General features: G+C 46.7%; 1 protein-coding gene across 4 annotated transcripts in view; it reads left to right on the forward strand.

Annotated features, from left to right (window-relative positions):
• LOC141091295 (uncharacterized) overlaps positions 1–10,652 on the forward strand; it is a 52,154-nt gene extending 41,502 nt beyond the window's left edge. For 3 of the 4 annotated variants that reach the window (XR_012232476.1, XR_012232477.1, XR_012232478.1), the window contains one exon: positions 8,443–10,652. Coding sequence is in view for 1 of the 4 variants with exons in the window: in XM_073576783.1 (XP_073432884.1) it covers positions 3,597–4,751 (1,155 nt within the window). In the remaining 3 variants the exon portion in view is untranslated. Of the gene's footprint in view, positions 1–1,199; positions 6,435–7,872; positions 8,005–8,442 lie in introns of those variants that run through there. The other variant, XM_073576783.1, reaches the window with a different exon arrangement.
• Positions 10,653–10,965: the final 313 nt, after the last annotated feature.

The raw sequence follows: 10,965 nt of genomic DNA on the forward strand, positions 1-10,965 counted from the left end.
TACCCAGATGGACGATCCTGGCTGCTGCATTGAGTATGGACTGGAGAGGGGATAGTCGAGTGACGGGGAGGCCAATTAATAGAGCGTTGCAGTAAACCAGGCGAGAGTGGATCAATGCAACAGTGAGGGTTTTTGTTGTTTCCATAGTGAGAAAAGGGCGGATTCTAGAGATGTTCTTTAGGTGTAAGCGGCAAGAGCGGGCAAGGGATTGTATATGGGATGTAAAGGAGAGATTGGTGTCAAACATAACACCCAGACAGCGCACCTGCTGCCGGGGTGTTATTGTGGTACCACCCACGGAGAGGGAAATGTCAGATTTAGGGAGGTTAGTAGACGGCGGGAGCAGAAGAAGTTCAGTTTTGGAGAGGTTGAGATTCAGATTTACTACAAGACCAATATTTCTAATGATACCCGTGGCCTGATGGGGTAAGTAATGGAGTCAGAGACTTTGTGCTCCATCACAACTCTTAACAGTATGGGTATCTTGAGAACACCGACTCTGTTAACAACATAGCAGGCAAGGCAGCCTACAAACAGACAGGCCCTTCTGGCATTTGCCAGAATTGCAAGATGGCTAGTCCGGCCCTGTCAAAGTCACATCCACCAGAGCAGCCCATGGCCATCGCCCAGGAGAGAATTTTTATTTAGACTGGACAATTCCTTTAACAATGGATAAAATTTAACTTTTAATCAAGGTCCCAATAAAAATAAATATAAATAACATCACCCTTGTGAAAAACTCAAAAAACAAAAAACCGCAAAAAACGTGAAGACACACAAATAAGATAAAAATACTCACAGGTATGACCTGCCTAAAAATGAGTAATAAGGCCTCTCATAATATGATAGGTGCTTTTTTGGTTTTTAGTGATCAGATGAAACCACCATAGTCAAAAAATGCATAGCTGTGGTCAATTAATGAAGTCCACACATGTGGATTAGACCATCAAAACATTTACCAACATCACATGGGGTTAAGAGAGTACCTATAAATATTCTTATACAGACCAACAAATAGTGAGGCCGTACTAGGCTGGAGGTCGTAAAAGGGAGGCCGGCATGACAGGGTAGAGAGGGAAGTAGATACGGGGGTAGTTGGTGAATGGAAGAGAGAATAAGGGGTTAATCTTTCTGTGCTGGCATGGATGGGCTGGGCTAAGACGTGGGAGGGTCACATGGTGTGGGGGGGTCACGGGCTGTTAGTATAAAGAGGGGAAGCCATTTTAGAGGGACAACCATTTTGGATACACATTAACAGCAATAGGAATCTGAGATACTTGTCATTATGGAGATTGAGTCCATTCTCCAGATGCTGAGGGATGCCGCGGGTTCCCGGGGTGCTGATTAGTTGTAGTCTTCAGTCCAGGGTCTGCTCCAAGGGGTGGCGGGGTCCCCTCAACCCCAACCAGAGGAACACCGGCCACGGAGATCTAGGCTTCCGGTGCGCCTTAGTCCTGATCCCACCCCTTGGGCCGGGCGCCGCATTAGGAGCCCCTCCAGGGACCCTCCGGTACAAGCTGCGAGCTGCAGGCCTGGTGCTCGCAGGCAAAGAGCCGGGAGGAATCCTGCTGGTAGGCGGGGCCTGCAACGGGGGGGAGTATCGGCTCCCCCTCCTCACAATGCAGCTGGGAATAAGGATCCGGGGCCTGGTACGGCGGGAAAACACCAAGGAACGGGTTCTGCTCGGCGTGGGAGAGGAGGCACAGAGAGTCGGCGGGGCCTGCGACGCAGGCCTCTCAGCGTGAATCCAGCCGGGAAGCGAGGTGTCGTAGCCCCGCCCACTGGCTGGGAGCACAGGCCGCCAGAGGTACAGAGACCGGTGGCCGGGCCGGGGGGGCTGCGGGGCTGTAGGCTAACGCAGTGCCCGCTCTGCACTTACAGTCGGAGGTACCGGGGGAACGGGGGCCAGGATCGCTGGCGCTCCATGTCAGCAGCTGCAGCCGCAGTAGCACCGCTCACCCGCTCACAGCAGGGATTCCTTCATCGCCAGCTGCCTGTCAGTACTCAGAAGCCCCGGGGGGAGAGAGCGCAGGGGCTGCGTTCATATGGGAAGTACAGGGGGTGCGGGGGTTGAAAGTCAGCGGCCCCCTGTGCATATGGGGGAGACTAGCAGAGTATGTAGTGGCCATGGGAGCACAGGGGGCCTGGAGAGGACAGGCAGTATTTGGCCGTCCAGGGGAGGTGAGGAGAAAGGTACCATGTGCCACAGGACAGCTGAATAGGAGCTCAACACCACGGGCAGCATTTGGCTGGCCTGGGGGGAGGGAGAGAGGCTATGGTAGACATAGCAGCTCTGGAGTAGCTCATCATCACGTGCAGCATTCAGCTGGCTTAGGGGGGAGGGACGCCCGGGGCTGCGCTGAGGTTAGCAGTATAGGGGTGGTCTGGGATGAGTCAGCAGCAGCCGGCATCTCCGTGGGGAAGTGAAGGAAGAGGTCCAAATGGACGCATGGGCGCTGAAGGATGCCAAGGAATCGGGCAGCAACCAGCTGGCCTCCCAGGACTCGGTCCAGGAAGCCGGATGCTGTCGCAGAGGGGTACATCGCAGCAGGATTCGATGGAGGACGGCGACCTGCTAAATGAGCCGGCGATCGGTCCAGGGATGGGAGCGGTCTCTTCGCGTCTGGACCCCGGATCTTCGGCTGCTGGAACCACAGCACCCAGGCAGCGAGGTGAGGCTTATAATGATCAGAATGTGAACCCTTCTTTGTCTTTACGGGATAGCAGAGGTAATGTCGGGTCAGCTGGGGAAGCTAATATGGGAGCAGGTTACTTTTTACATGGCTTACGAGAGCTAGTTCATTCCTGGGATTTGAGTAACGTGCCGGTTGGGGTTTCGCCAGCGTCAGCTTGGTTGGGTGGTGATAGGGAGTCCGGGAGCCAGGGCCAACCTATGGGGTCAATTTTGCCAGGCTCATTAGCAGGGGTAAGTGCTTCCGGCTCGGTTAGCAACTCGGCAGCTGTCGGCGAGGGGTTAGGGGTGCAGGGTCCAGGAGCCACATCGTTAGATGTAGCCGAGAAAGAGAAAGATGAAGATGTTTCGATTGGCGATGCAGCGAAAGGTGAAGTTTACATTTGCTTCGAGGGCCCCCTAGGCACGCATTTGAAGGCCGAGGTTAGGGAAAAGATTTGGAAGGGGGAATATGTTGAGATATTCTCCCTACCTCCTTTAGAACGTTTCAACCTAGATAGAATGAGAAGGGAAGACAGTAAGAAGGAGGATGAGGATAGGAGGAGATTTCGTCTAATTCCCAGAACTTTTTCAAATTGGTTGCAAACGTTCGCTATACTGGCTAGTGTGATAGGGGAGAAGTCTCCGGACAATTGTTCGGGCCTATTTTCTTATATGGATGCAATTGGAGAAGCGTACAGGGTTTATGGGGGGCAGGGTTGGTTGCGGTACGATGAACAGTTTCATCAAAGGAAAGCGGTTAGACCTAACATCCGTTGGGAGCATAGGGACATAGCTTTGTGGATGAGGGTGATGGCTCCGCCTAGAGCGGGCCAGAGTTATCAGGGGTGTCAAGGGGGCACCGGGGGTTCAGGACAGTCCGGACACTCGGTGTCAATGCAAAAGGGACTGTGCTTCGCCTTTAATGATGGTTCCTGCAGATTCGGAACGAAATGTAAGTTTAGACATGAGTGTTCCTCATGTGGGGGTAGCCACGGCGTATCGAAATGCTTCAAAGCTGGAAAAAAATGGGGTTCAGATGGTACTGAAAAAAGGAGTGACACCGGTACGTCTGGAAGAGATGGAACACTTTCTAAATGAGTATCCTGATAGGTCGGCAGCGTTGTTATTAAGGGATGGTTTTAGGGATGGTTTTAAGATTCTTAGCGTTGATGTTGAGATTAAATTGTCTACTAAAAATCTGAAATCTGCCCTTCAGTTTCCCGAGGTGGTGTCCGAAAAGTTATCCAAGGAAGTTTTGCTGGGTAGAATGGCGGGCCCCTTTGATGCAGTTCCGTTAGCAAATTTACGAGTTTCCCCATTGGTTGTCGTTCCGAAGAAGGAACCTAACAAGTTTAGGCTCATTCATCACCTCTTGTTTCCGAATGGTTCTTCGTTAAACGACGGGATAGACCCGCAGCTGTGTTTGGTGATGTATACATCCTTCGATGCTGCTTTGTATTGGGTTCGTGCTTGTGGAAAAGGTTCATGGCTGGCAAAGACGGATATTGAATTGGCTTTCCGGTTGTTGCCAGTTCACCCGGATAGTATGCACCTTCTTGGTTGTTTTTGGAATGGGGGTTTCTATGTGGATCATTGTTTGCCGATGGGCTGTTCATTATCATGTTCTTACTTTGAGGCATTCAACACATTTCTGGAGTGGACAGTGAGGGAAGTGTCTGGCCTGAAGTCATGTATTCATTATCTCGATGACTTCTTGTTCATCGTTCCAGCGCAGAGTACTAACAGTTCGTTGTTGCGTACCATGGAGAGTTTGGCTAAATGTTTTGGAATCCCATTGGCACAGGACAAGACCGTAGGCCCGGTTACCTCGTTGAGTTTCCTGGGCATCGAATTTGACTCTCTAAAAATGGAATGCAGGTTACCAATGGATAAGGTGGTGGAGATGAGGGTGGAGGTTCACCGGGTTAGCGATTTGAAGAAGGCAACTTTACGGGAAGTGCAGTCCCTGCTGGGCAAGTTGAATTTTGCTTACCCATGCCCATGGGGAGGGCCTTTAGTCGCAGGTTGTCGTTGGCGACGGTTGGGGTTCGATCTCCGAACCATTATCCTAGACTGAAGAAGGAAGTTCGCGATGATTTGAGAGTTTGGGCATTGTTCCTTGATTCTTACAATGGCAGGTCTATGTGGATTGCACCGGTCCTATTAGTTGAGGAGCTGGGTCTTTTGGTGGGCCTGTCGGATGGCAATGGTTTTTGTACATTTTTTCAGGGAGAATGGCTAATTGAGGCTTGGCCGCAAACATGGAAGGAGTTGGGTTTGTCATCTAGTCAGGTGGTTCATGAGATATTCCCCATAATTGTCGCATTGTCATTATGGGGGTCGAGAATTCAGAACAAAAAGATTTGCTTCAGGTGTGAATCGGTGGGCACGGTGAGGGCCCTGAACTCCTTGTCTTCCTCGGAGGGTGCTGTCGTGAGGATGCTGCAACATTTGGTTTAGTTAGGCTTAAGTAATAATTTGTGGGTTGTTTCGGAGGTTGTTTCTGAAGTCAAGTTTCCTATCCTTGATGCTCTTTTCACTTCACAGTGGGATCGTTTTCGGGAACTGTCCCCCCAGTCGGCACCAAGGGGGTTGAGGTGTACTGCAGAGTTATGGAACCTCCCGTTGGCGCGGTAAGGGAACTGTTAGCCAGATCATTGTCGGAAGGCACTTGGGCCCATTACAGGAAATTTTGGAGCGTTTGGGAAGAATGGAAGTCTTCCTTGAGCGATGAGTTGGATGAGGAAAGTAAGCTATTGATGCTTGTGGGGCACGGTTGGGAGTCAGGTTGGTCTGTGTCAAAAATTAATAATTTCATGTCTGATTTGGTGTTCGGCTTTAAATTTAGAGGCTTGCGGGATTTGATGAAGAATTTTTTGGTACAACAAGCGATAAAAGGTTGGCGGAAGGGCTGGAAATCTGTGGATGGGAGACGGCCTGTATCATATGAAATATTGTTAATTTTGGAAGGCCAGTTAGGTTCAGTCTGTTTTTCTCAGTGGGAAAGGGCTCTCTTCAGAGCAGCGTTTTCTTTGGCTTTTTTCGGGGCTTTTCAGATTGGGGAATTGGTTAGTCCATCCACAAAAAGGAAAGCTGGTCTTTTGAGGCAGGATGTGGAGGTTTATGGGGATAGATTAGTTATATTAATTTGGATATCGAAAATGGATAAAATGGGAAAAGGATGCAAGATTGTTCTTTTCGAGGTCAGGGGTTCCCCCATGTGTCCGGTTACATGTTTAAAAAATTTTTTGGGGGAAGTGAGAGTTCCGTATTCTCCTCTTCTGCTTCACGAGGATGGTTCGTTTTTGTCGCGCTATCAGTTTATCAGTTTGTGACAGTTTTTCGAACGTGCTTGGTAAAAGGGGGTATTCCGTCCAAAAACTTTAGTGGCAATTCCTTTCGCATTGGAGCAGCCACGGAAGAGGCAAAAAGAGGTTTGGGCGAAGAGGTGGTTAAGAGGATCGGGTGTTGGGAATCAGTAAGGTTTTGCTCTTATGTTCGCCCTATTTTGGTCTGAGCACGGCGTTTTTTGCATTCAATGGTGATTCCTTGTTGTGGTTGATACATGTTGTTTCTTTTCAGAGTTCGCACATCTCCTCTGTTGGATCATGGGGCACGCTTTCGTTTTCTGGGCGGCAATGAGAGCGCAGTTCGTCCAGACGGGAGACAGCTATGTGTGCTTCGTGATGCAGCCGTCGTGAGATGGACCGGAAAGCGGGGCATGGTCTGGAAACAGCTTTTGCCGGAATTCCACAGATTCGTAAGACTTGATCACCCCCCAGATTTACTGGTAATACACTTAGGGGGTAACGATTTAGGAAAGCGGCCATGCCACGAATTGATTAGCGACATCAAATTTGACGTGCTGTGCCTGTGGGCTATGTTCCCTAGGTTATTGATAATTTGGTCGGATATTATCCCAAGGAAAGTCTGGCATGGGGCTTGGTCTGCTCAGGGCGTTAATAGGGCCAGAATTAAAGTGAATAGGGCGGTTTCTCATTTCATGGCACGAAACGGGGCAATCGTTGTGCGTCATTTGGATCTGGAGTCGGGACAAGGGGAGTTCTGGAGGAAAGACGGAATTCATCTCAATGCCGTGGGGTTGGATATGTGGTGTCTAGCGGTGCAAGAAGGCATTGAAAAAGGCTTGCAGGTGTGGAGGGACACAAATGTTTGAGACGGAGGTCAAAACATTTGTGTTGGTGGCGCGGGGGTGGTCCTCGAAGTTGGTGCGGCTGGACGCTCTGGGGGGGGATCGGAATGGGGTCCTGGACTCCCTCCAGAGTGGGCTTAAGTGGACGACCATTTTGGGTATCCTGAGGATGGGAAAACGGATCTGGGAGAGGCTAATGGTTCTGGACAGGCGGGTTGTTTTGGTGCCTCTGAGCTGGTGCTTTACGACAGGAGGTAAAGAACTCGACCTGAGGCCAGATGGGATGGTTAACATCATGGAATTTTTGGTTTCGGGCTTCGAGGACCGCCCCTCTGGGTTGTGATTTACTGTAATGTTTATTTATGTTAAATAAATGGCTGCTTAGTTGGTACCCAATACTGTCTGCCTTGAGTGTTGCGTCTCCCGATGCATTTGGTTATAGTATACTCATCAGGGGAGTTTAGCAAAACATTTGGCTGCCTTACCGTGATCCCTCCGCTCTTGTGGTTAAAATAGTTTTAGCTGAAGCGCGTCGGGAGGCGCAACACTCAAGGCAGACAGTATTGGGTACCGACTAATATGGTCCTATGGTCACGATAAAGAACATTGGAAGGACTGGACCTCTCAATATTGGGTGAGATCTGACAATACAGTAAGCCGCAATAGTATGTGTTAATATTGCATTGCTGATTTTGAATTTCTTATGGTCACTTGGAATGCTCACTGATTAGGGAGGCAGCATGGTTCCTATAGTGTGACTCTTGCAATACTCTCCCCTCATTACTGCCTTTGTCTATAAGCTGCATCTTTCAGAAATAATATACTGGCCTCTTGCTACTTTATGGAGTGCTTTTTTATGCATTCAGTAGCGTTCATGCAGGAATCGTTTATATATACATAAAAGACATATGCCTATGTGTTAACGCTACTGTTGTTCCACATGGTACAAAGGGAATAACTATTTGTTGGTCTGTATAAGAATATTTATAGGTACGCTCTTAACCCCATGTGATGTTGGTAAATGTTTTGATGGTCTAATCCACAGGTATGGACTTCATTAATTGACCGCAGCTATGCATTTTTGATTATGGTGGTTTCATCTGATAACTAAAAACCAAAAAGAACACCTATCATATTATGAGAGGCCTTATTACTCATTTTTAGGCAGGTTATACCTGTGAGTATTTTTATCTTATTTGTGTGTCTTCACGTTTTTTGTGGTTTTTTGTTTTTTGCGTTTTTCGCAAGGGTGATGTTATTTATATTTATTTTTATTGGGACCTTGATTAAAAGTTAAATTTTATCCATTGCTAATTCAAAATCGTTCTGTTGGATACACAATCCCGCTATTTTAATAATGACAATTCCTTTAAGTCTATAAAAACATTGGTATATTTAACAGGAGATGTTCTCTGAGTATATAAATTGTGAATTTTACACTAAAGACACAGGTTATAATAGAGTCCTTCATAACCACTATGTCAGGGAGTTAGTAATAGCATGCTGGGAAAAATACGTCTTTAGTTCTGTTTTCCTTTATGTATTTTCTTTGTTTTGGGGGGTTAATTTTGTGCCAATTTGCAACTCAGAACTGATAATGGTCTTGATTTTACAGGTGCTGAAGTAGCGTGAGGTTTGATAATGGACCCAGCGAAATACAGCAGTCATCAAGTTCCTTTACTTGAAAGGCTGCAAATCAAAAGAGATGTTCCATGAGATGAAAGAGGTTTATGGTAATGATTCCTCATCATATGATGTAGTCAAGAACTGGCATCGTCATTTCAAATTTCATTGGACTTTGGTGCAAACAGCTCCAATTCCAGGGCGACCCAACTCTGCTATTGATGAACACACCATCCAGCAAGTGGAGGTCACCATTTTGAAAAATTGCCACGTAACGATTCGCCACCTAGCGCAAAATGTCAAGATTGATGTCGGATCCGTGGAAAAGATGATCCAAGACCATCCTCACATGCTCAAGGTATCTGCTTGCTGGGTTCCCCTACTACTCAGACCTTTCCAGAAGCAGGAACTAGTCGAATGCAATCAGGCTCTATTGACGATGTGACATGGAAGCCAGGAGGACTTTTTCAACAGACTGATCACACAGGATGAAAGCTGGGTCCATCACTATGATCCTGAGACTAAAGTCCAGTCAATGCAATGGAAGCATCATGACTCACCGCCTCCAAAGAAGGTATGTGCCCCACCCTCGGCAGGCAAGGTCATGCTCACAGTATTTTGGGACCAACACAGAGTAGTATTGATGGATTTCCTAGCAAAGGGTACCATGATCACTGGGGCATACTATGCTCGACTGCTGTGGAAATTTTGGGAGGTCATCAAAACCAAGAGACATGGCATGCTCACCAAAGGTTCAGGGCCCTTGGCCAGAGCTAGACACTGGGAAGTGAGAGTGTTATTCCCTTCCCACAAGAGGAAGCTGGATGGGGAGACTTGTGAAAGAAAAGGGGACTGGACTCATGAGAGCTGCGGGGCTGGATAGAATATCCCAGGAGCCACGGGAGCTATCAAGAAAAGGGATAGCTCACGCCAAATGAACAAAGAATATGGAAACATACTGTCCTGTAACATCAATTGAACATGGCCTGCTAAGTAAAGTTGAACTGATGATTATGAAGCAAATGTCCTCTGATTTGTGTTCGGATGTTCCTGGATCCGGGAGCCTGGATACAGAGAAAGCCTGCTGCCAAAACATAAGTGTCCTGCACCACACGCACAGCACATGGGAATTGAGGAACAGTTTATTTGTAGGGTGCTGGGGTGTGGGAACAAAGAAGCCCCTCGCCCATCACTAAGGCACTGTTTACCTTACAGTAATGTTTAGAAATAGTTTCAAATTGTAAAACAATCACAGCTGCTACTTACCCTCCTTAAGGCCTGCACTGCTTCTCCAGTTCTGCTTTGGTCTTTATTGACAGATAGCAGCAATGGCATCAAATTTTCAGCACACATTATCACTGCAATCACTAGGCTCTATAACTTGTGTGATCTACATTACTATCACCACTGAATCCAGTGATTTGCTGCAGCGGTGATCCATGATATAAACATGATTAGTGTTTCCTTTAAGCTGTGCGAAAGGAAAGGAAAAAGTTCAAACAAACTAATGATGAGGCTGAAGAAAGGAATTATAGATTTTTACTACTATCATTTACAGAGTGCACAGCTTAAAGGCAACAGTGGATGTGACATTGTGGCTGTAACCTATCAAGTAAAGCCAGAACAGCGATAGGGACAGCAGTAAACCCAGGGAGGGTGAGTCACAGCTGTGGTTGTTACCTTATAGGCCACTCTATGGCCACATGAAATTTGAAGCCGGACAAAGCCTTCAAGCTTGTATTGGCATTCTTAGCTTTGTATCCAGCCCTTGTTTTCCCCTAATTATAGAAATTTTCATTTTACAGGTAATAATTACAAGATAGTTGTACATACCTTATGACTTATAGCAGCAGGCTCCTCAATTGATCAGACAGTGTGAGAATGGAGGGCATTGCATTGCTATATGTGTCACATAAAATATTCTGCGGTACTTTTTTGCTGTTGGTTTAGTTCTAAACAAGTATGACAACTATGTCAAACTTGTTGCTAAGTAAGAGACTTAATTCTTGAGTTACCATAATATAGGTGTATTTCAAAACAATTGTATCAGTTTTTCACTGTTTTTTTGTGTCTGGTCTTTTTATGATGACTTTAAAAAAAACATGTTATCACAAGCTTTTATTATCTAATGGGTTTTTCCACACTTGTGACATGCTTTTTAGTAATTTTACATACAAATAAAACCCACATATCTTGCTCATATTTACTTTGTATGCTCATATTTTCACAGCACTGCTCTGTTTTGTTAACAGGGTTGTCTCATGAACAAAGTACATATTAATCAGTAGGTCTAAGAATAACAACAGGCTCCACAAATGGATGTTTTAAAAAAAGTCCATGTGCTGAGATAATCTTAGAAAGGCTGATTCTCATCGGACGAGCGGAATCTGATAAAAAAAAAAAAAAAAATCGAATTGCATTCTGACTAATATTATTCAATGATCATTTGCAATTTTTTTTCTCAGCTCAGATCGGACTGAGGAATAAAATCACAGCATGCTGCGAGTGGCCACGT

This window comes from Dendrobates tinctorius, unplaced genomic scaffold, assembly GCF_039654945.1.
Source record: "Dendrobates tinctorius isolate UK_male_01 unplaced genomic scaffold, ASM3965494v1 ptg000051l, whole genome shotgun sequence".
NCBI lineage: Eukaryota > Metazoa > Chordata > Amphibia > Anura > Dendrobatidae > Dendrobates > Dendrobates tinctorius.